The sequence below is a fragment of the Paroedura picta genome, chromosome 9, assembly GCF_049243985.1.
Source record: "Paroedura picta isolate Pp20150507F chromosome 9, Ppicta_v3.0, whole genome shotgun sequence".
NCBI lineage: Eukaryota > Metazoa > Chordata > Lepidosauria > Squamata > Gekkonidae > Paroedura > Paroedura picta.
In genome coordinates this window covers 81,472,914-81,499,252 of record NC_135377.1, presented here as the reverse complement: position 1 = coordinate 81,499,252, position 26,339 = coordinate 81,472,914, and the positions used below count along the sequence as shown (strand labels likewise).

The 26,339-nt window shown below is 42.7% G+C and overlaps 1 protein-coding gene across 1 annotated transcript; it reads left to right on the top strand.

Annotated features, from left to right (window-relative positions):
* The first annotated feature begins 16,330 nt into the window (after positions 1-16,330).
* On the top strand, positions 16,331-26,339 carry LOC143844172 (serpin B4-like). Its single transcript, XM_077351172.1, has 9 exons — positions 16,331-16,415; positions 18,097-18,281; positions 19,147-19,239; positions 19,541-19,759; positions 22,027-22,173; positions 22,665-22,782; positions 23,275-23,417; positions 24,315-24,482; positions 25,352-26,339. Exons 2-9 carry the CDS (start codon positions 18,114-18,116, stop codon positions 25,736-25,738), a joined length of 1,443 nt encoding a protein of 480 aa, XP_077207287.1. The 5' UTR covers positions 16,331-16,415; positions 18,097-18,113; the 3' UTR covers positions 25,739-26,339.

The following is a 26,339-nucleotide window of genomic DNA, read 5'->3' as shown; positions in this document are numbered from 1 at the left end:
AAGACAAGACGAAGTAAAAGTATCTCCAATAGCTATTGCTTAGCACAGCCTTTTCCAACTTTTTCACCATTGAGAAACCCCTGAAACAATCTTCAGGCTTTGAGAAATCTCAGAAGTGGCGCCATCATGCAGAATATGGTTGGGAAGAATAGCTGTGTATATGCCTACCTGGGCCCCCTCCCCTTCCCCCCTCCAGGCCCATCATAGGCCATTTGGGAAGTGGGTGGGTGGATCATCATGGCCATCATATCACCTGATAAATGTTTAACTGGTTTTAAAAAATCTCTAAAACATTAACAAACTCCTATCCATTCAGGAAACCTCTCCAGGGCCATCAAGAACCCCCAGGGTTGCATGGAAGCTTGGCCTAGCAGGAAAGGTATTGGATGTCAACCAAGTGTCACCAGGACTAACATCTCTGCATTATTAGTCTGTTTCAGACGATGAGTGTGAGAAGCCTGAAGGAGTCCATACCGCATTCAGCAAAATACTGGCACAACTTAACAGACCTAGCAACAATTACATTCTGAGCTTTGCCAACAAGCTCTACGGAGACTATGCCATCGCTTTCCTTCAGGTAACTCTGCGTTTGGTCAGCAGCATTAGTGGTGTTCTGCATTGCTCAGTAGAATAGTGACAATATTTAATTAAGTTGCAGCATAAGTGGTCTAATGTTCCAGTATTTGGATGGGAGGACACAAAGAAATACCAAGATCATGATGTGGAGGCAGGCAATGGAAACCATGCCTGAATATCTCTTGCCTTGGAAACCTGACAAGTTTATCATACGTCAACTGGGACTTGATGGCTCTTTCACCCACCATAGAGGCTGTTATCGCTAAACGTGTGCTGCAGGTTGTCAGACCAAATTCCCAAGACAATCCCTAATCTATAAATTGTTGCATCTTGGATTGTAATCTTTGCTATTATTTATTGACTGTTCTGCAAAGGGTTCTGCAAGCAAAACTACAGATTAGGCTTTCTCAACTTTTGTACCATTGAGAACCCCCTGGAACATTCCTCAGGCTTTGAGAAACCTCAGAAGTGATGCAATGCTGCAGAATATGGCTGGGAAGCATAGCTGTGTACATGCACACCTGGGCCTCCTCCACGCCCTTGGGGGGGAGTTCACATGACCATATGTGGTCATATCACCTGATAAATGTTTAATGAATATTAAAAATATATAGTAAAAATCAATTAAATCCCACCCATTTGGGAAACCCTTCCAGGACCATCAAGAAACCCCAGGGTTTTACAAAACCCTGGTTGAGAAAGCCTGTTATAGATAGTCATAGTACCTAAGATTTCTCCAAAAAGCAGGGCCTTTTTAGTGGTTGTCTCTGCCTTTGGAACTCTGCTAAAGCTGTCCCAGCATGCCTTCTTTTGGCTTTTATTCTGCAAATTATTTGAGGGGGTTAGAGTGAGTGTCTAACTTTCCCATATTAGAGATCTGATTCTATACATTTTTTTGTGTTCTTCTTTTGTTCAGAAATTCCTTTACTGTGCTCTGAAACTGTACTGGACAGAAGTAGATGGAGTTGATTTTCATTTGGCCCCTGAGGAAGTCAGGAGACTAATAAACTTGTGGACTGAAGTCCGGTCACATGGTAAGAGCAACTCCAGAAACCAACAGCCATCTAAAATTTTGTTGAACGGGTAGAGAGGGAAAATAACAGTTTTTCATGACTTATCAAGACACTAGATCCACAGAGATATTCTTCTTCCATATGGAAAAAGAACCTTAAGAAGAATAATTTCTATGGATTTTGTATTGCCACTCACCTCAGTACACCTGCTTCAGACAACTTTCAAAGACAAGAATTGATGGGTGCTGTAGCTTGGATAAGCCAAAAAGTACTTGAAATCTACTGATTTCAGCTTTATCTAAATTGAAACACCCATCCCATCAAATTAAACGGGCCAAATCAGAAAAGCCTGAAACGATTCAGGCATGATTCAGCCAAGTCAGGGGTTTTAAATGTTTCCCAAGCAGATCTATCTGACGTTTCAGAGAGTGGGCTTTTCCAGCCTCAAAGAAGTTTGCTGGTGAGACATTTAAAGCTCTCATCAAACAGCTGATTCTGATGATCAGCTGTTTGGCTGTTGCTTTCTCCCCCACAGACCGAAGCCAATGTAGGAAGAGAAGTCTCCCAAATGATGCTGGCTCTTAGGCTGTGGAGGGGGGTGGTCAGTTTGAATTCCTCCCCCCTGGCACAGGCCAAGCTGATTCATGGAGAGATGTCTCTCCCCAGATTAGCTGGCTGCCACACTATTGGTTATTTTTTAAAAGATCCTGGAGCTAAGAGCTGCCAAACAGTTGTTCCTAAGGGATCTGATGTTTGATGGCTCCTTAAGGGTCTCCTCCCCAGAGCCTTCCCAGGTAGCAGAGGCTTTCTGCTTCCTGGGAAGGTTAAGAGGGAGAGCTGCCAAACAGATGATCCTGAAAGAACAACTATTTTGTGTCTCTTTAACCCCCCCCCCCCTTCCAAATCTATGAGGAGCTGGCTGTCTGCTTCCTGGGGAGGCTGGAGGGAGGGGAAGAGACACCAAACAGCTCATTCCTTAAGCTAAACTGTTTCGGCTAATTGTGTGCTGACTTGATCCAGCTGAATCCAAATCATCTGAATCTGATCCCTACACTGAACTGGTGATTTGGATTTGGCTTAATCAATTAGGGATGAATCTGAATAATGCTGAATTGTTTTCTGTCCACATGCCTATTGCATATAGATGCAATTATCCAATAAGTCTCAAAGGAGTTTGAAAATCTTCTAATGATCAATTTCTTATATTTCTCCATAAGGTAAAATCAAGGATGTTCTGCCCAAGGGCAGTGTGGATTGTCTGACTGAGCTGCTATTGGTAAATAGTGTATACTTTAAAGGACTATGGGACATTGAATTTAAGAAAGAACTCACAGAAGAAGCCCCATTTTTCACAGATGCGGTAAGACATACATATGTTTCCCTGATCAGTTATATGATTTTCAGAGCTGAATAGTGGGAAAGTCAATTGCATCTTTCAGTCATGTTTTGAAAGGGGGTAAGAGTTCTTCTACCCATATGATGTTTTCATGCAGGCATCTTGGGCAATGTGGATCAAAGACTGCTTCTTCTGCTGATAAATATCTTTCTGGTGAGAGACGAAGGCCCATAAACTGGAAAATCTCAATTGATTTCATGAGTGTTAGCATCTTTACCTGAATCAGTTGACCAATTTCTGTGTCCCATTCTTTCTGTAAGAGTTTCTAGTAGAGCCAAATAAAGTGCAAAATGCTTCTTTCAGGAAATTTAGGGGGCAATCCTAAATATCCTACTTTCCCAAAATTACCCAGAATCATCACCAGCCCTAGTTCCTTTATGCACAGTCTTTTATTCTACTTCTTGGGGTTTCCACAAAAGACATTCACAAAGGACTGTACTTGTTGTTCCCAGTTTTGACTCATCAAGTCCACAACGACAAAATTATAAAAATGCTTTTATGAGAGGAAAAGCCCCAACATTGAGCCACAAGGAAAGGCAAAGGAATGTAAGAGAAGCCATATTGGATCAAGTTCAACACTCCATGTCACACAGTAGTGAAAACCCAGGATCCATCAGGAGGGCCACCAGAGGGCCAGAACTCCCAAAGCCCTCCCACAGTGGCCCCCCAAGCACCAAGAATACAGAGCATCAATGCTTCAGATATAAGAACACAAGAGAAGCCATGTTAGATCAGGCCAATGGCTCATCCAGTCCAACACTCTGTAGCCACACAGTGGCCAAAGCCCAGGCGCCATCAGGAGGTCCACCAGTGGGACCAGAACTCCAGAAGGCATGATGCAAAAGCTTAAATAAATAAATAATTGTAGCAATTTATTTCAACATTATTCCCTTCCTTACAGAAAGCCTTTCATACTGTGCAGTTGATGCACACAAAGGGAATCTTCAACACGGGGACAGTTTATCTGAATGATGTTGAGGTGCAAGTCCTTGAGATTCCCTACAAAAACCATCAATTGAGCATGTTTGTATTGCTACCAACCAATGAAAGTTCTGAAGCCCTAGTAGAGGTGAGATACTTCTTTCTAAATAATATGCATTTATTCTTTATCTATTCCATTATAATCTACTTTTTCATTCTAATAGGGATCTGAAGTAGCTTACCTTGTATTCTCCAAGTTTCTTCCTTCCTTCCTTCCTTCCTTCCTTCCTTCCTTCCTTCCTTCCTTCCTTCCTTCCTTCCTTCCTTCCTTCCTTCCTTCCTTCCTTCCTTCCTTCCTTCCTTCCTTCCTTCCTTCCTTCGAGATTTCTAAACTGCACTACTCCAAATTTGATCAGCAGTGAAATACAGAGTACAAATACAACAAATACAATACTAAAATTTAATTAAAACCAACTTCTTAAATCCCACTGAACTCATTTTGCTCTAGACAAAACTATCCAATGAGATGTTAAGGTGTATTTTTTCAGAGCCGAGCTCAAAACAGGTTCAAAAGTACTTGAAAATAGGGATACTCCCACAACCCCGCCCCATAATATGGGATAGGCAGGGGGCCCCACATGGATAGTTGAGGTATAGCCTAGACCTCAGCATAATCCTCAAAACAACCCTGTAGATAGATCCAGGAGGGTAGCCAAGTTTGTCTGAAGTAGAACAAAGTATGAATTCAGTGGCATGTTTAAGACTAACGAAGAGTTATTCAATGTATAAGCTTTCATGTGCATGCAAACGTCATCAGATACAGTGAAACAGGATGTCCTTAACCATTAAATACAGGTAGAGAGAGGGTGTGTGTATGGGAGGGGGTTAATTGCCAGGGAGTGCTGGCTAGAGTGAAGATGCATAAGAGACTGTGTGATAACAGCTGAGTTTGAATTAAGGCAGTAATCAAGATCTGTGATTTGTAAAATAGCATACAAATACAAGAGTTAACAAATGCATGAAAAGAAGTTGGAGTTCATTGTAGCCCAAAGGGCAACAAAGCTCAGCTATGGGTAGCAGCAGGAACTGGGAGATCAGGTATTTTTTAAATTCTCTCTTGATGTCTAAGACCAGACTAGGTATTTCCAGATGCAGACTGCATCAGATTGGAACAGATTTCCATTAATATTATCCACAGGAGATGCTTAAAGAATGAGTGTACAAGGTCCCCCTGTGAATATCCATAGCAAAGATGGGATTTGAATTCTGGGGCTCCCCGCTAGTCCAATGCACTAACCAAACCTTTCTCAACTATTTTTTACCATTGGGAACCCCCTGAAACATTTTTCAGTCTTCGAGAAACCCTGGGCTATGCTTCCCGACCATGTACTGCCCAATCTCGCCACTTCCATTGGCCATTGTGGGAGTGAGGGGTGGATATCACCTGATAAATGTTTAACAAACTTAAAAAATATATTAAACATTAATTCTCCAACCCACACAGGAACCACTTCCAGACCTGTCAAGAAACCACAGGGTTTCACAAAACCTGGCTGCTGTAACCCCATACACTATATTGTTTGTCACTGTAACTGTTATATGAACACAGTCATTATCCTACCCATCTCTGGCTACTTAATCTGATAACGTTGGCTGCAAAAACTTCCATGGTTCTTATGAGTTGTTTTACTTAAATGCATTGATACTTGCTTTGCACTGATGTCAAGAAGTCTGGATTTTTCTCTGACTGAAATTGCATTGTGACAGTTTTGGTTTGTTCTTTTAGATGGAAAATGCTCTTACGCATGAGGATTTGCTTGACTGGTCCTATGATCTGAAGCCTGAAGAGGTGGAGGTGGCCATTCCCAAGTTCAGCATAGAGAAGACGGTTGAAGCTGACAAGTATTTCGATCTGTCTCTTCTAAACGATTCCGAGAAAGCTGATTTCTCTGGAGCAACAACCACCCATGGGGTGGCTCTGTCTCAACTTGTGCATGATACTTTCTTTGAGGTCGATGAACAGGGGGGTGTCGCACCTGTAACTAAGGAGGCCCAAATCTCTAGGCGTCAACGTCGTGCGGCTGTGTCTTTCATAGCTGACCACCCCTTCCTTTTCTATGTTCGGCACAACTGCAACCAAAGCATCCTTATCCTTGGTAGATTTTCGAAACCAGAGTAAAATAGTGATTTTGACTCACAGAACTGAAACCCAATGGAAAACGACTATGGAAAAAGTTTTTACAAAAGTTCATTATTTTGCATTTTTCTACGTAGCTTCGCATACTCTGATTCTAATAGGTGTATTGACGAAAGAAAACCTGTATTTGGTGATGGATCTAACTTGCATTCAAACTTGCATATTATTCTGCCTTCTCACCCCATTTTGATTCATGGTACCTTACTTAAAGGATAGCCCTCCTCCTCCTGACCTCTGGGTATTAACTCTCAAATGAGAATCTAGTTCTTCTCATTTCTAGCCAACTCCAAAGAAATAGGAGACTTCTTGAATCACCTAAACTGCAAGCAAGCACTATTGACATGGTTATTTGGGATATAGCCAAGACTTGATTCTCATCAACACAGAATCTTTTTGCTTTCTCTGGTATGGTACTACTATTGTCCCATTTAGTAGGACAATCATAATGCTTGCTTCAGATATATTTACACCTAACATGAAAGGCAAGAGCCTCTTGTGGCGCAGAGTGGTAAGGCAGCCGTCTGAAAGCTTTGCCCGTAAGGCTGGGAGTTCAATCCCAGCAGCCGGCTCAAGGTTGACTCAGCCTTCCATCCTTCCGAGGTCGGTAAAATGAGTACCCAGCTTGCTGGGGGGTAAACGGTAATGACTGGGGAAGGCACTGGCAAACCACCCCGTATTGAGTCTGCCATGAAAACGCTGGAGGGCGTCACCCCAAGGGTCAGACATGACTCGGTGCTTGCACAGGGGATACCTTTACCTTTTTAACATGAAAGGCAAACATGAAGTTTATCTTCTCTGGATCAGAGTTTCAGTTTTGAAAATTGCACAGAGAGATGGGGTCTGAAGGCAGAACCTTTTCTGGAATCTAGTTTTCATATTTCTTATTAGCAAGGCCTGCCCGAACAATCCATTTGTTGGCATTGAAAGACTGTCTTAAAGTTAATGTGTTCCTTAAAAAAAAAACAAGCAAATGTGGAAAACAAAATCTTTTTTTAGTAACGTCAGAAACTTTTTTTAGAAACTTCAGAAGCTAGAACTTTTCTCTGAAACCTATAAAGCAACTTTCTTTCTAACTTGCATTGTAGCTGCACAAGATCGCAATAAACAAAGCATTTAATAAAATTGTGGTTCTTGTTTTTTATTATCACAGGGGGTACAAGGTCTCGGAGGAGAACAACATGAAGCATTTGCTAGGCTATTTCAGTTATAATGTTTCAGTTGTCAGTTCCTGAGCACAGAGATAATGAGGCAATCTTTTGTTCTTGAGGGGACTCTACAATGCCCCCCCTCAAAGGCAAAATTTTCCCTCTGTTTCTATTTGCCTATTTGACTGAGCATGAAAGAGAAATACAACTGTGTATAGTGGAGAACAGTAAACTGAATTAAATTCCAAAGATGTTGTTTCTTTGTATCTTCTTAGATCTATTTTGACATTTTGATCAAATAGACGAGGCTTTCACAAAACCCTGGGGTTTCTTGATGGGTTTCCCAAATGAGTGAGAGTTAATTTTTAATACATTTTTTTAAAACAGTAATCAAGTGCTATGACCATATATGGTCATGTCAGCTTTCCTCCCCCTCTCAAAATGGCCAATGATGGGCCTGGAGGGGATGAGAAGGGGAGGGGCCCCAGGTGGGTGTTATACAGCTATGCTTCCCAGCCATATTCTGCACATTTGGGGCACTTCTGGAGTTTCTGGAAGCCTGAAAAAAATGTTTCATGGGTTTCTCAATGGTAAAAAAGTTGCAAAAGGCTGATCTAAGATGTGGGAATAAGCAATGTCTGATGTACAAAGAGTGAAATCCCTATGGGGGCACAAGAGGACAAATAGGATCTCCTCTTCCATTCAGTGTAAATTATTGTCTGTCACTAGACTGCTACTCTCAAGACAATATTCTGCTGCTTCTCAGAAGCTCCTCAAACTCTCTCTCTCTATGGGTGATGTAGCTAGAAGGCTATCTGTCTCATCCTCTTTACTATCAAGTATATTAGTTCCTGAATAAAGCTTTATCTACACTTTAATCAGTTTGTGCATCTCTGCTAATTAATCTGCCAACATTAGACACAATTTTTAATATCTTTTTTATTTTACAAGAAGAAACAATAATCATACAGAAATAAATAAATTATATACAGCAATTTAGGAACCATTGTTCTTTATAGAATAGAATAGAACATAGTTTTTAAGAAGATTCAAATTACTCCCTTTGCCTCCTCTTCAGATTCTTAACATAAATTTTCCTACCTCCCTCTGATCTGAATCTTAACATTATATATTATTTGATATTAGCAAAGTTTATAGCTATATTATAACTATGCCAATACTTTATTACTATTTATTCCAATACATCTTTATAGAATCTACCAATCTATATTGAATTTTGGAAAATAAAACCTTATTTCATTTTAATTTAAACTAACAATTTGGCATAAATGGACTATCAATTGGGTAACATTGGCAAAAATAAAAATGGTCTTGATGTGACTTTTAATTCTATATATAATACTACAGGTTCTCCCTTTTTAATATATTTCTCACTATAGATTTAACTAATGTTTTCATAGTAGACTCTCCATTTTCCCTCAAACTTTGAAGTTAACCAATTCTTCAAATATGACCTTAGACTAGCCCAGCCTGTCTCAACATTTTTCCCATTGAGAAACCCCTGAAACATTCTTCATGTTTTGAGAAACCCTAGAAGTGGTAAGATAATGCAAAATATGGTTAGGAAGCATAGCCCCTCTCCTTTCCACTCCCTCCATGCACACTATTGGCCATTTTGGGGGAGGGGGGCATGTTGACATGACCATATATGATCATATCACCCAATAAATGTTTAAAGGTAAAGGTAAAGGTATCCCCTGTGCAAGCACCGAGTCATGTCTGACCCAAACATAAAAAAAAAAAATTGGAACAAGTTCCAGCCATTCAGGAAACCCTTCCAGGGCCATCAAGAAACCCCAGGGTTTCATGAAACCCTGGTTGAGAAAGCCTGGTCTAGCCATAACTGAATACTCAGCCATTTTAGTATTCCAAGCTTCTAAATTTGGCAAATAGCACTTTTCCATTTCACTATATAAATAGTTGTAGTAGCAGGATAGAATTTGGTTCCAGGGGCATCTTTAAGACCAACAAAGTTTTATTCAAGGCATGTGAGCCCTTGTGTGCATGCATATTTCCTTAGATACAATGCCATGGAATGTCATTACACTCCGTTTACACACTGGAGGTTTCATGCCGGGCTGCAGGCTGGAGTTTTAACCGTGGCAGGTTGCCCCACCTCATCCTGCACCCACATGGGGAGCATTTGGCCTGGCGTGCCTCATCTGCTCCAGATTTGTGCTCCTGCATGGGAGCTGGGGCGGTGAAATTCCCGGTGCGTAAATGGTCTATGACAGGGGTAGTCAACTTGTGGTCCTCCATATGTCCATGGACCACAATTCCCATGAGCCCCTGCCAGCGTTCTCTGGCAGGGGCTCATGGGAATTGTAGTCCATGGACATATGGAGGGCCACAGGTTGACTACCCCTGGTCTATGAGAAACATGAGAATACACCTAGGATGAGAGAGAGCTTCAAGAAGTGTGGAACTCTGAAGAATAAATATGTTGATTGGGAGACTCCAAGAGAGACATATTTGGACACATTTTATAAATGTGAGAGCCTTTATATTTTCACTACCTTATAGTGCCCATTATATATTATTGAGTGTATTTAAATATTAGACCACTGAAGAAGACGCCAAGAGGGGTCGAACCCCCCCTTTTTCTTGACATTCATGTGTCAATATGCTTTTGATTTGTGCAATAGTACATGACTAATGTTGATGTTTGAAAATGTTTTATGTGCACATGAATTAAAATAAATATTTGCATTTGAATATTTAATAGATTCTGCTTGTGTATACAGGTTGGGTTACTTTGCTCCCTCTCTTGTTGTTCAATGGAACGGAAGTAATCAGTTCATACTTACAGGCAAGATGAAAGCAGTACATTAACATACATCATAATGCAAATATTTAACAGATTCCAAAGATAAATCTTTAAACCGCCCACGGCGCCGCAGCCGCCGCGGACTAATTAAAGTAGTATGTGCTGGTGGGGAGGAGTTAGGGCGGACTCTGTCCGGGATAAAAACTCGGAGGATCGAATCAGGAGCCGCTGATTCGCTCCTCTGAGTGTCAATCCTGGACCAAGGAGGCAATTGCCTCCTTGGCCGCCGTTGCCTCCGCCTCGATGCGGGGAAAGGAGCAGGGCCACCGCATCGAAGACGCGGCGGCCCTGCTCCTTTCCACCCACACACCCACCCACCCGCGCCGTGTGGCCGGCCGCCTCAGGCCCGCCCGCAACCAGCGTCTCCGCAACTCCCGGCCCATGAGGACCCGACGCCGCCAGAGACAGGTAGGCTGCTTCCCCCCAATCCAGCCCCGGCCCCGCTTCCACCTTCTGTCATCCGCTGGGGGGAGGAGGATTAAGGCTTCTGCGGCCCCATGGACCCAGTCCAGGCCTACGCAGAAGCCTTTGGGAGTCGGGCCCGGGTCCTATGGCATCTAGCGACCATTTTATTTTCAAATAAAATGGGCTTTACATCTAGTATAAGATAAAGGTGTTTGGATTCAATTCCAGAGGATTAAATTTCAGGGGGAAACAGGGTTCAATACATATGTTGAAACTAGCAATACAGCCCATTCAGGAAAAAAATACAACCGTCTCTAGGTAGTGTTTTATATGAAGGGCTGGCCAGAGCCCATGGCCAGGTGGGACACAGCTACACCACTCCGTCCTTGCCTTGGTCCACAGGCTGCCCCTCATCACCAGAATTGCAGCTCAACTCCAGATAATGGCTGCTTTGGAAGGTGAATTTGGAGGCCCATTTGAATCCCAGATTCAAATCCCAGATTCAAATCTCAAGGAATATTTCCAGTACTGAGATTGGCAGCCTAATGGTGATGCTGGGAGATTTCTCAGAATCCCAGGTCCTCTCCAGACTATAAAGAAATGCTCCTCAGGCAAAATGGTCATGTTGGAAGGTGGACTCTGTGGTCCATTCCACACGACTTCAATGTAGCAGAAGGCTTTCTAATTGTAAACGCTACTAATTTGCAGTTCCGCAAGATGTCACACACAATCTGCCACACTCCTGAAACAGTCCCGCAAAAAGCAATTCATTGTAGCGCTTAAAGGGAAATCGGGAAAGGTGGATTCACCCTCCGAAAAGCACTATACTCTTGCAAACAATCTGTAATACTAGCGAAAAAGACCTGTGCGTTCCCATTGTTGCGGTTCCAGCAAAGTCCCTCCCCCTGGCTCTCTCCTCCGAACTTCTGGCAAAGTGATCACCATTTTTTTCCCTCAGAGCGAGCAGAAAGCAACAAACCGGCGAGCCTTCATTCACCCAGCGAGGCTTCTCTGGCTACAGTCCCTCTACAGAAGTGCTTTAAAGCTCCCCTAAGTCCCCAAGCACAACACAGCCCAGTTTGCAAGTTCCCTTTATTTTCGGGGGTTCACTCGGGGGAGCGTGGCAACGATGACTCGCCAGCTCACATGCCAGCTGCCAGCTAGATGGATCTGTTCATTAGGGAGAATCAAGGCATATTTGTTGCAACGTGTGTGTGTGTGTGTTTTTTAAACTTTTCTTAAAGGGAAAGTGGCTTTCCCGGAGCATGATAACAACCGCCCATTGGCTGTTTGTTTGACTGACGGCCAGGGGCGGGACAAAGCACAGGAAAAATCACTTCCTGTCTGGCGATTTTTGCAAGACCAGAAACCTGTGGAAAACGAATGAAATGCTACTGGATTCTACTAAAAAAGCAGGTATGCGTAATGCCGAGATTGCACTTTTAAAAATAGCGTTTCTGCTTTGCGGGACCAATTAGCAACACTGGTCCTTGTGCGGAAACAACCTTAGATATTGAGCTGTCAGCCTCCAGGTTGTCAGCCTCCAGCCTCCTAGGGATGCCCTGGAATAAAAGCTCCTCTCCAGACTCCAGAAATCACTTCCCTTGGAAAAAAGGGTCGCTTGGGAGGGGGTATGCTGAGGCATTGTGCCCCACAGCGGTTCTGGGTTGCCAGCCTCCAGGTGGGACCTGGGGATTCCCTCGAATAACAGCTCTTCTCCAGACTCCAGAGATCATATCCCCAGTTAAAGGGATGCTTGATAGGGGGGATTCCGAGGCATTGCGCCTTACTGAGGTTCAGGGATGCCAGCTTCCAGCTGACCTGTGGAAATCCCCAAGAATTACAGCTCCTCCCCAGGCAATAGAATCTTGTGTTGTTAATTTCCAACAATGCAGGGTCTGCTTTAGTATGAAAGGGCATGGAGACAGGGTGAGTTCCAGGGAAGGGGTGGTGGTGGTGACAATCCTGGAAGGGGAGTGCATTTCTGGAACCAGCCCTTGTTCACCAAGCCACAGGCTTGGAAGAGATTGTATAGTCATAGTTTATTTTGTATTCCATATGAGCTTTATTTTGAATATATCTAGTTTTATGAGCTGGCATAGCAGAGTGCCTACATTATTATTCTATATTTCCTGTCTTGCCTCTCCGATTTAACTATCTGTTATTAAGATGTTGTCAGGCGCTCTGTCAACTTTCCAATAACTGATCTTCACATTAACAATTCAATTCAATCTCAAGTGAGTACAAACAAATCCACATTTCTGTTTTTTTCCCCTATTTATCCTTGGAATCTGTTAACCATTTTCATCATGCTGTACGTTAATTAATTCTCACACTCTACCTATAAGCTGAACTGGTGACTTTCATTCCATGACATTGTCTCTGAGGAAGTGTGCGTGCACACAAAAGCTCATGCCTTAAATAAAAATTTGTTGGTCTTAAAGGTGCCACTGGTCTCTAAATTTGTGCAGTCTTCACAGGTTAAGCAAAAGAGATTTATCAGAAAAGAAACAAAGTCCGTGAAATTTCTTGTTGAATCTAAAGTTAGCTAGCAACACAAAGACCAATGTAACTTCTGAACACTTTCAAAACGTCACCCCAGAATGTCACATCACCTCATCCCTTTCCCATGGGAAACCACAGACTCAGGGTGGCCAAACTGTGGTTCTCCAGGTGTTCGTGGACTACACTTCCCATGAGCCCCTGGCCGCATGCGTTTGCAGGGGGCTTATGGGAATTGGAGTCCATGGACATCTGGAGAGCCACACTTTGGCCAGCCCTGAAATTGTAGATCAGGGGTAGTCAAACTGCGGCCCTCCAGATGTCCATGGACTACAATTCCCAGAAGCCCCTGCCAGCGAATGCTGGCAGGGGCTTCTGGGAATTGTAGTCCATGGACATCTGGAGGGCCGCAGTTTGACTACCACTGTTGTAGATTATAGCAATAGCATGCTATTAAATTATTGTGCTTTAACTCAGCAGCAGTTAGCGATTTTTAAAAAGCATTTCAAGGCTATTATCAGTGTTTGTTGTTATATTTCCAGCTGACAACACTGCTTGAAATGCTTTTATTTATTTTTTTTTGAAGGAGAAAACTGACAACGAACTGGAGAGGACCAGGTGGAATGGCCTTTACCCAGAAGCCGACTTTGAACTTTTGATTTTTTTGAACGCCCTTCTTTGTCTACAACGAAACTGTTATCTAGTAGAAACACTGAGGGGTCATCTGCCCACAGCTTGAGAAGTGCTGTAACACCCTCGCCAAACAGATATTTATGACAGTTACTGAATGTGTCATATTAGTGTAATAATGATTAGTGTAATAACCTTTCCTACCTAAAATGTTAATAATTTTCAGACAGAGGAGTGCTGCTTCTGAGGGGAGAGAGCTTCTCCTCACAACTCCAGGCCTCCGATCTTCCTGGGGAAATTGCGCCTTTTCTTCCTTATAAGGAATACCCCACTCTCTGGCTCCCTCTAGTGCAGGGGTAGTCAACCTGTGGCCCTCCAGATGTTCATGGACTACAATTCCCATGAGCCCTTGCCAGCAAATGCTGGCAGGGGCTCATGGGAATTGTAGTCCATGAACATCTGGAGGACCACAGGTTGACTACCCCTGCTCTAGTGGACTCAGGGTTACATTATCACAGTCCACCTCCCTGAAAAGAAGACACTCTTTGCTAACTCTAAGAAGCATAATTATATTCACATCTCCCTTCCTCCGGGGTATCATAACAACATTTCATAGCCTTCCTGACGTCTCAGCCTAATTCAGCATGGGGACACACAAATGCATGATGAAGCTCCGACCATATGATCCTGGCTAAAAGTGGTGCTGGTGGGTAATCAGCTATTTTCCCTGTCATGACTCAGTTAATGGGGATGCTGCTGTCATTTTTCTTAACAGGTAACCTTACAGTTCTGCAAACAGAATTTCATAAGAACATAACAGAAGCCATGTTGGATCAGGCCAACGGCCATCCAGTCGAACACTCTGTCTTGCACAGTGGCCAAAACCTAGGTACCACCAGCATGGCCAGAACTCCAGAAGCCCTCCCACCTTTGCCCGACAAGTACCAAGAATGCAGATCATCACTGCCCAGTCATAGGAGAAGCCATGTTGGATCAGGCCAATGGTCTACCCGGTTCAGCATTATGTTCCACTGCAGTCAAAATCAAGTTGCCATCAGAAGGTCCAGCAGCAGGGCCAGAACTCCAGATACCCGCCCGCTGTTGCCCCCCAAGCACCAGGAATACAGTCTCACAACCTCAGACATAGTGCTCCATCTATAGCATGCAGCTAATAGCCATAGATGGACTTCTACTCTATTTATCCAATCCCCTCTTGAAGCTGTCCATGAGCCCTATTGTTAGTATCCTTGTAGCTGCTACAACTTGGTATTGAAGTGAATTCTTCATGTTATACAGATTAATCAATTCAAATTGATAGTGTACTTGTGCGGATAAGATTAGAGGCAAGTATTAATGGTATTTTAGGGCTTGTAAATTTTGTCTCAGCCGTGGTAGATTCCAACGATTGCACTGTCATGTATTGAAACATCAACAAAGCCTTCAAGTGACTTGGAAAGCTTCATCAAAGAAGGGTTGGTAAATAGGAACTGCATTTTGAGAAGTGAATCTTTTACTAGATTTCTTTGAATTTTGTCAGTTAAGGGGCAAACTACTCTAATCCATAATATTCAGTGTGATGCAGCCCTCTCCTTCCAGGACATTTCAGTTTGGAAAAACTGCACGGGGGCAGGAGGCAGAGAAGGAGCCTCTTTCCCTGTTGCCTGATTTTGATCATTCTACACACACGAGATCTTTCCACATAAACTTTAAAGGTGCTTTTGGAGCTGGATTTTCCTGTGTGAAGCAAGAAAATCTAGAAGAAGAAGAATTGGTTCTTATATGCCACTTTTCTCTACCTGAAGGAGTCCCAAAGTGACTTACATTCACCTTCCCTTTCCTCTCCCCACAACAGACACCCTGTGAAGGATGTAAGGCTGAGGGAGCCCTGATATTACTGCTCAGAACAGAAGAAGAGTTGGTTCTTATATGCCACTTTTCTCTACCCAAAGGAATTTCAAAGTGGCTTACATTCAACTTCCCTTTCCTCTCCCCACAGCAGACACCCTGTGAGGTGGGTGAGGCTGAGAGAACACTGATATTCCTGCTCATTCAGAACAGCTTTATCAATACTGAGGAGCACCCATCTGGCTGCATGTGGGGGAGTGCAGAATCAAACCTGGCTCACCAGATTAGACGTCTGCACTCCTAACCACCACACCAAGCTGGCATCTGCTTCTGAAGTGCATTGATAGTGCATTTTGAAGAGGGGGCTCTCTGGGATGGACTCTATTCGGCCCCAATGAAGTTCCTTGTCCTCCCCACCCCACACCCACAAATTTCTAGGAGTTTCCCAACCTGGATCTGGATGACCAACCCCTGTGGGTGGCCAAGTGCACCATATTTAGGAGATCTGCTAGAGCAGAGCAATTTTTAAATGGGGATTATTAGCTGTCTGTAGGATTCTTTGCTGGCACACAAATCACTGTTGCTGCGGTAACCCACGTCCTGTCTCCAGCATATGCTAAAGCATCCATCCCCAATGATTACCTTTGATTGTTGCTAATGCCCAGTCTATGCATGACACGGTTTTCATTATGTAAATTGCATTTCACCAAATTGTTTCAGAAGGGTGCTGTGGTCCTAAGCAGTGTTACATCCCTTAAAATCTGCTGGAGTCATGCGGCTTAGAAGGGTGTGGCTATGCTTAGGGTGGCACAGTTAGGAATGCAGATGGGCTGAACGGTGGTGGAAGTGGGAGACATTCAGTATAAATGCAGGCATCTCACAGCGGAGAACCTTACAACGCAACTGGCATCTTTTGACCACTGCTGGGCGAGTCAAGGTAAAGAGGATTCCTATTGAGCATTTGGGTGTACTGTGTTTGATGATGTTTGGCTTCTGTTGAGAGCCAGTACAGTGAAGTGGTTAAGAGTGGCAACTTCTAATCTGGAGAACCAGGTTTTATTCCTCACTCCTCCACATGCAGTTAGCTGGGATGACCTTGGCCCAGTTACAGTTCTCTCAGAGCTCTCTCAGCCTCATCTACCTCACAGGGTGCTTTCCTGTAGGGATACGAAGAGTAGGCATAGTTAACTGTTCTGGGATATACAAGGTCTACTGGGTGATCTTGGGCCAGTCCTAGTTATCCCAGAGCTCTCTCAGCCTTACCTACCTCACAGGGTATCTGTTGTGGGGTAGGCAACCGCAATCCTCCTTTGTGTAGTAAAAAGTGGGGTATAAAACCCCCAACTCTACTTCTTCTTCTTGAGTCCACTGCTCTTAACCAGTACGCTGACAGTTTGAAATGAAGTAGAATTATGAAAGTATGATTGAGTATTAAGAAATGCAGGTTGAATTATTCTGACACGGACAATGACTGCTGCTGTAACGGGGCTCTTACCCGTCTGTAGGTTTAAACACTGGGACATATTGGACCCGGAAAATGTTGGAAGGATATTTTCCCTCAGATATACAGTCAGGGAAGAGGAATTAAAAAAAAATAGATCATTGCTGTTGGTGAATTTAGATCAGGGGTAGTCAAACTGCGGCCCTCCAGATGTCCATGGACTACAATTCCCAGGAGCCCCCTGCCAGCGAATGCTGGCAGGGGGCTCCTGGGAATTGTAGTCCATGGACATCTGGAGGGCCGCAGTTTGACTACCCCTGATTTAGCTGGTGATGATGATGTTAGCCATTCAGTGGAGTCTGACTTTTGGCAATCCTGTGGCTCAACTGTCACCACGGTTTTCGATCTTGTTCTGCTTCATTAGTTGTGTAATGTTCTGGCCGGTGTCCATTTTCATCATATCTAGACACCGCGTTCGTTGTCGGCCTAGTTTCCTTTTTCGATTGACCAGTTCTAGCATAATCACTCTCTCCAGTGAGTTGGATCACATGATAGGGCCACAATAAGTCAGCCTTAGTTTCATGATTTTTCCTATCAGTGATAGATCAGGCTTTATGTGTTGTAGTTTGTTTGCGACTTTAGCTGTCCGAGAGCCAGTTTGGTGTAGTGGTTAGGAGTGTGGACTTCTAATCTGGCATGCCGGGTTCGATTCTGCACTCCCCCACTTGCAACCAGCTGGGTGACCTTGGGCTCGCCATGGCTCTGGTAAAACTGTTCTGACCGGGCAGTGATATCAGCGCTCTCTCAGCCTCACCCACCCCACTGGGTGTCTGTTGTGGGGAGAGGAATGGGAAGGCGACTGTAAGCCGCTTTGAGCCTCCTTCGGGTAGGGAAAAGCGGCATATAAGAACCACTTCTTCTTCTTCTTCTTCTTCTTCTTCTTCTTCTTCTTCTTCTTCTTCTTCTTCTTCTTCTTCTTCTTCTTCTTCTTCTTCTTCTTCTTCTTCTTTGGAATCTGCAGAAGCCTTCTCCAACACCGGAGTTCAAATGAACTGATTCTCCTCTAGTCTGATTTAGATAAGAATTTAAATGTTAAATTTTGATCCTAAAAAATAACTGTTCCTTAACTATTCACTCTGAAAATAACAAAAATAAATAATTATCATTCTTTTCCTAGAATTTCTGAATTCCACCATGACTACCCTGCCGGCTGCCAATGCCAAATGTGCCCTTGACTTCTTCCACCAAATGAGTAAGGAGCATTCCTCTGAGAACATCTTGTTCTCTCCTGTTAATCTCATCAGTTCCCTCGGTCTGATTCTTTTGGGGTCTGGAGGCAATACAGCGACGGAGCTTGAAAAGGTGTGTGTTGCCAAACATCTTCAAGTTGGACTCATTTACAAATAGGTTACTATCGTAGCTCCTAACTTGTTCAATCAAATGTCTTCTGGAATTGAGCCACTGGGAAATCTGCAAAACTTGCAGTTCTAAGGCTTTAAACTGTGAATGTTAATTTATTTGTTTCTATATCCAAAATAGAGCCCCTTGTGGTGCAGAGTGGTAAGGCAGCGACATGCTGTCTGAAGCTGTCTGCCCATGAGGTTGGGGGTTCGATCCCAGCAGCCAGCGCAAGGTTGACTCAGCCTTCCATCCTTCCGATGTTGGTAAAATGAGTACGCAGCTTGCTGGAAGGTAAACGGTAATGACTGGGGAAGGCACTGGCAAACCACCCCGTATTGAGTCTGCCATGAAAACGCTAGAGGGCGTCACCCCAAGGGTCAGACATGACTCGGTGCTTGCACAGGGGATACCTTTACCTTTACTATATCCAAAATATAGAAATAATCACAAATACCAGTTATACTGGAATTTCAGAACTGTCATTTCTATTGATAAATGAAGGTCTTTAATTTTCTCATGCATCTGATTCATATATGTGAGCCATTATTGCCTTATGGCCATACAGACTTCACACTGTGAGAATTCATCTGAGGATCACAGATGGGTTTGCCTTAGATAAGGCTTAGAAAGAGTCTTCGTTTGCACTCTAAGCATTCTCACTTCAAAAATCTCAGATCTTTTATGTATGCATTCTGCCCATTTGTGATACCAGTCAGATTATTCTGGTTATGGCTCATCTTGGTGTCTCATTAATTTTCTTTAAAAACGTGTACATATTTTGAGTGCCAAGTACTATGTGACAAAAACAATGTTATAACCATTCAAGGTACTCCACTGGAATGAACTGAAAGAGTCTGAGAAAGTCAGAAACAAACGATATTTGACAACCCAGCTAAGAACAAGTGCTTCACCAGCAAAGGTATGTCCAAATAAGATTCCAAACAAGCTTTAGAAGTGTTTTTTTCCCTGTATTATCTTGGTCCCTACCTGGTGGAGTGCCAGGAGGAAACATAAGTTCACTCAGTTCTGCAGCCTAATATGAATATTTATGGCTATGTAATGTTGTGATGGAGAGGGTGGTTAGAAGGTTTGGTCAATGTTTTAACTGTGTGATGGGGGCTAGTTGGGGGTGTAGAGAATATACTACCCCTTTCCTTGGCTTCATATTTTTCAAATGAGCTATATCTGAGGTATACAGAAATTCTAAAATTTTGTTGTAGTTTCAAGAAAAAGACAAGATCTCTTCCAGTCCCAGGCGCTATCCTGAACAACATGCTAAATCTCATGACGACAGACTGCACCCACTTGAACCACAATGTACCAGGTCTGTTAACAGTCGGCGACAAGGTTCTGGAGCACAACTGACTGAACCTCATGAGGAGAGACGAGCAGGCCCTCAGACCCCATCAGGTTCCCCTGAGGCCTCTTGTCCTCAAGAAGTAAGTGGTGAAATATTTGGGGATCTTGAGCTCAATTAAAATGTTAATGCTTAGTAATTATTTCTAAATGTATTTCGTAGGTTAATGGAATTTATGACGTGATTCAAAGAGGTGTGTGTGTGTGTGAGGCAGCCAAAGATTTCCTGTTAAAATCTCTGTGCAAGGATGACATTGTGAGGATCTGCTGCTAAAAACCATATACATTTCTTCTTAACAAAAACACCTGCTCCTGAAGTACAAACTTTACAATGACATCCAAAGCTCAATAATGTCAGTTTCAGATCTAAAATTTCAAACACTGGATTTAACAGGAGCTACTAAATGAGTTAATCACTATGGTTTTTTTGCATTCCTTATCATTTCTAGATGAGTCACCATGGTCGGCAGAGTTTAAGTATGCAAAGGTGCAAAGCATTGGCTGCTTGAAGAATAAATAGCTTTATAGAGAACTGAAACAACTTCGTAAAGAAAGAGAGGAGAGCGTCCTAGCAGTCCGTCTGACTAATTGTTCTTCTTCGTCTGAAGGCAAACAGGGAGAAAGTATGCTCAAAGGAGCAGGAATCCTCCTAGCCAATCAGGATTCAGGAGAGTATTTGAAAAATAAGAAGTTCCTGATCTAACTATGCCAGATACACATCTCCTCTGATGCCCCCTGTAGGATATTCTTCAAATATGCTGTTGAATCATGCACAGTACAGATCCTGCATAGTCTAACAACCAAGACCTCCTTTATTAATCAACCAGCTTCTGCATGGAACTTAACTGCAGAACATGCTGAATAGATGAGAAATGGAGATAGTGATCCATTGTATACTGTATAGTGTATAGAATGTTGGACTTGAACCAAACTGGCCTAGTTTTAAACCCTTTGTCATCTATGAAGCTCACTTAGGTGACCTTTGGCCAGTCACTAGGAAATTATATTATAGGAAATTATACCAACCAGAGTTTCAAAGCCAAAAAGATCTGGTAAGCTATTTTTTAAAAATCAAGCTGTATGCCTTTAATTCTGCTCCCTTATTGCTTATTAAAAAAAAAAACCACACACACACATACACAGATTCTGAAAAACAAAAAGATGAATTAGAAATGATCTACTAAGATAATCACCATCTCCTGGATGTTTGGATAAAAATGTAGTAAACTAGATTGCTTGGACTGCTAGATAGCACAATTTTTTTCTGGTGCAGAAAAAGCACGGGTATTGGAGAAAAACAATAAATAGTCAAACAAGAGGATGATCTTATTCATATAATCATAGAATCACAGAGTTGGAAGGGGCCATACAGGCCAACAAGGCTGCTCTACACAGGATCAGCCCTAAGCATCCTAAAGCATCCAAGAAAAGTGTGTATCCAACCTTTGCTTGAAGACTGCCAGTGAGGGGGAGCTCACCACCTCCTTAGGCAGCCTATTCCACTGCTGAACTACTCTGATTGTGAATTTGTTTTCCTGATATCTAGCCTATATCGTTGTACTTGTAGTTTAAACCCATTACTGCGTGTCCTCTCCTCTGCAGCCAACAGAAACAGCATCCTGCCCTCCTCCAAGTGACAAGCTTTCAAATACTTAAAGAGGGCTATCATGTCCCCTCTCAACCTCCTTTTCTCCAGGCTGAACATTCCCAAGTCCCTCAACCTATCTTCATAGGGCTTGGTCCCTTGGCCCCAGATCATCTTTGTCGCTCTCCTCTGTACCCTTTCAATTTTATCTACGTCCTTATTGTTAGGGAATTAGTTTTTTGTGAAGCATGAGGGCAAAGACCCCATTTTCTTCCACGGCCCTGCTTTTAGGTCTTTAAAGTTGAATACCTGACCACACAAGAGAAAGTTAAAACAGAAAGTAAAAGTAGCTCAGATCCCATAACATGGGCCTTCCTTCTTGCTCCTACTTGGAGCAAGAAATATTGACTTTCAACCAAATGTCACTAGAACTAGGATTCCTCTCCCTTCAGGTGGGTAGCCGAGTTGTTCTGAAGCAGCAGACCAAGAGTATCTGAAGAAGTGTGCAGGCTCAAAAAAAGTTTACCCAAAATAATGTATTTAAACAGCGAGTAGTGGATATAGAACACCAACATGATTTTTATATTATTGGCAAATCTATGTTTTTATGTGTATTATGTTCTGTAACATTGATTTATTGCTAATTCTCACTTTGCTGGTCTATGACCGTAATAAAAATATGACTGTCTATACCCAAAATAAAACTTTGTTGGTCTTGAAGGTACCACTGGATTCCAACTTTCTTCTATTCCTTTCCCCTATCAGCATACTCCAGTTTATGGATGTGAAAAGCCTGAAGGAGTCCATGTAGCATTCAGCAAAATCCTTGCCGAACTTAACAAATCCAACACCAATTATTTCTTGAGTTTTGCCAACAAGCTGTATGGAGACAATGCCGTTGCCTTCATCCAGGTAACATGACAGCCTTGCTGTATTGAAAGGGCTCAGTTGAAATGCAGCAGAAGGGGTCAGTAGAAATGGTGCCTTCTGTTTAAGGCAAGACAACTTTCGTAGCTAAACATGAGGTGCAAATTTTTAGATCAAATTCTTATGAGCTTCCTGCTTGGTCCAAAAGACGTGACCATGATTGGTTGAGTCCTGGGATCAGGATGTCACCCACCACCCAAAAAAGATTTATTTTTGTAACTGAGTATTCAACAAAACTCTATAAATAATCTAAAAGTTACAAAACTTAGGGATATTTCCACGGTTGTTCCTGCTTCCATGGAACTCTGTCAAAGGAAGCTCTTTCTCTTTTATTTTGATTTTTTTATTTTCTATTATAAAAAACCTTTAAGGGGGTTAAGCTGTTTTTTTTTAAAATCTTGAGAATGGATTCTGCATACTATAATTTTATTGTTGTTTTCATTGTTGATGATCCCATTTCTTCTCTTGCTGTTCAGAAATTCCTTTTCTGTGCTCTGCAACTGTACTTGACTGAAGTTGGTAGAACAGATTTTCATAATGCCTGTGAAGAAGCGAGGGTATTGATAAACCTATGGGTTGAAGTTCGGTCACATGGTAAGAATACCTTGTCTATTAGCTGCTTCTGCCTGAAGTGAAACTTAGTGAAACTTAGTGAAACTTTGATGCGAGGAAGTTCTGCCATCTTTGCTGTTTGGTGGAGTGGTCTAGAACAGGGGTAGTCAACCTGTGGTCCTCCAGATGTTCATGGACTACAATTCCCACGAGCCCCTGCCAGCAAACGCTAAAAAAAAAAGCTAAATCTTCAGGAGTGGTTTGAAGTGGTTTAAAGCCACTTTAAAGATTTGCAGGGCTGTAGCAGAGTACAATTGTGGCAGGAGAAGTCAGACTAGGGGTGGAAAGGCCCCCCACAGTGGAAAGGGGTGTCACTCCAAGGGTCCTTAACGAGGGGAAAGAGGGGAGGAGAGAGCCTAAGGCCCTGATCCAGGTGGTGCAGGGGGGGGGGAGGCACCACACTGGCCACTAGGAAGCACAGGGCCCGTAGGATGTGCTACATGGATAAACCAGCCCTGTCTATCTCTTTATAAGGTGAAATCAAGGATCTTCTCCCTGAGCAAAGCTTGGATCAACTTACTCAGCTGCTGATGGTGAATACCCTCTACTTGAGAGGACCTTGGGAAATTCCATTTAAAAAAGAGCTCACAAAAGAAGCCCCATTTTACACCAATGAGGTAGGTTGTGTGTGTGCTTCCTTGTTCCTTCTGTCTGACTAAATCTGTTGTATTGTTTGGTCATGGTTTGAAAGGGTGTAAAGTTCTTGTACCTCAAAGAAATTTTCAGACAGATGTTTCAGGCAACCTGGATCTGATGACCAGTCACACTTTTGGTTACAGCCAAAGGCCGATAAAGACAATCTTAAGTAAAAATTATCTAAGTGATTTAAATTAGACTTTAATGTTAGTACCAGGTTGAAGATGTCATATTTAGCAAGACAAGTTCTGCTTTATCAGCCCCCTCTTTTTCAAGAAGGCTCCAGTAAAGCATGGTAACATGATGTGCAAACAGAATCCATAGGCAATCCTGAACATCTTACCTGGTGGAATGAGCTCCCGGAATTGCTGAGGACCTTGCAGGAGCTGAATCAGTTCTGCAGGGCCTGTAAGAAGGAGCTCTTCCTCCAGGCATGTGGTTGAGGCCAGGCTGGGGTGGGGGAATGGTAACGAAGATCAACCCCCTCTTACCTCTCCAGGGACATCTAGCTGGACCTGGGCACTGCAGAGGTGGGGGAAGGGTTTGGATTTAGTTGGAGTGTTTGAATTGGGAGGGTGGAAGGGAGGGGAATTTTAATTATTATATTGTTTTATGTTGTGAGCCACGTGAGCCAGCTGGCCTGGGAGCAGCGGCCTATAAAACAAAGAAACAAACAATCCAGAATCTTTACCAGGCATTGGCTTGTCATGCATAACCTTTCATATTCTACTTCTTTCAATGGGGCATTCTTGGTAGACATTGATGATGGGTTTTAGTCATGGTACAGGTCCACAATGACAAAACGGGAAAGTGCTCCCCAAAGCAAATTTAGAATTCTTTCTTATTTCTTTCAACATTTGCCCTTCCTTCCTTTGCAGAAGGCCTCTCATACTGTGCAGCTGATGCACACCAGGGGTACCTACAACACAGGGACAGTTCATCTCAGCAACATTGAGGTGCAAATCCTGGAGATTCCATACAAAAACCAGGAGATGAGCATGTTCATACTGCTACCACGTGATGAAAGTTCTGAATCTTTTCTCCAGGTAACACAGTTTAGTTCAAAATAATATTCATGGCATTTGCCTCAGTGATTCTTAGATGAACTGAGCAGTCCCTATATCCTTCCCTGGCCATTAACTAACAGTGATGGCTGCAAAGATTGATTGGTTAGCATTTTACTTAACACAGACACACTGTCACTGTAAAGTCACCTCAAGCAGATCTCTAGAGAAGCAGCATATACATGTATTATTATTATTATTATTATTATTATTATTATTATTATTATTATTATTATTATTATTAATTTATTTCATTTATATCCTGCCTCTCACTCAGTGTCTCAGGGTGGCTAACAGCATAGGTAAAATACAACAAGGGTACATGAGATAACATTTTAAGACCACAAATTAATATAAAACAGACGCAATCAATAAAACCAGGATTACTAACCCTCCTGAATACCAGTTGGCCTCAATCTTAATACAGCCCAATACTTATTAGGGTGGATTCTGATGTAACAATGAACGAGAGGGGAATGTGTGTAGAAAGAGGCTTAATTGTATTTGTGTTGGACTCAACAGAAGGCTTGGTGGAAGAGTTCCATTTTATTGACCCTGCGGAACTGCTTAAGTTCGAATAGGACCTTGATCTCATTCAGCAGCTTATTCCAACAAGCTGGGGCCAGGGCTGAGAAGGTCCTGGCCCTGGTCAAGACCAGGCACACTTCTTTGGGGCCAGGGATCACCAGCCTCTTGGCATTGGCTGAGCATAGTGCCCTTTGGGGGATGTATTCAGATTGGTGGTCCTTAAGATATGCTAGACCCAGACCTAGATAAATAAAAGTGATGTTAAAATCTTGGCACTTCTTTCATTGAAATTATATGTTTATCATTCTTGTTGGTTCATATAGCTGGAAGATGCACTATCCCATATCGAATTACTTGACTGGTCCCGTTATGTGAAGCCTGAAGATGTGGAGGTGGCTATTCCCAAATTCAGCATGGAGAAGACGACCGGCATTGAGGAGTACTTACATCTGTCACAAATAAGTGATTCTGAGAAAGCCGATTTCTCTGGCGCAATAACCAGTCGTGGGGTGGCTCTGTCTCAGCTTGTCCATGATACTTTCTTTGAGGTTGATGAAGAGGGGGTTGAAGAACCTTCTGAAATGGAGGACCAAGGCCCTAAGCATCAAGGATCTATGCATTTTGTGGCAGACCATCCTTTCCTTTTCTATGTTCTTCACAAATCTACCAAAAGTATTATTGTCTTTGGTAGATTTTCTACACCAGAGTAAAAAAAGTTTATTCACACAACTTAAAATCAATGGGAAATGACTATGGAAAATAGTTTCAGGCAAATAGATTCTCTTGCATTTTCCCCTCTTTGCCTCAAACTATGTTTGATTGATTTGGGCAAAGAAAGCATTTAAGTGGTGAGGGGTCTAATTTTCACTACTGATTTTAAAGTGGTTTTGCTGTCCCATCTTCTGTCACATTTTGTTTCAGGTCATCTTTTTAAAGGAATAACCTTCTTCTTCCTGATCTCTAATGAAATAATCACAATGCTTGGTTTAGACATCTGAAAGGAAAAGTCAACATGAAGTCCATCTTCTCTAGATCAAAGCTCTGTCCTGAGAAGCAGGAAAATGGTATATCTCTGGAATTTGGTCTTCATGTTGTTTCATGTCAGGCGTGCCTGAAAAGCTGCAATTAATTTATATGGATTCTGCTGTCTCATGTTGACTAAAGTCAGCTTTGAGGGTAACCTCATTTTTTAGGCTGTTCCTTTTTTAAAAGCAAAAGTGGAAAACAAAAACTGTTCTATGTTCCTTTGTGAAAGAATAGCTTTTCTCTTCAATATATTCAACTTCTTTCCTTCTGGCTGAACGGTTAACT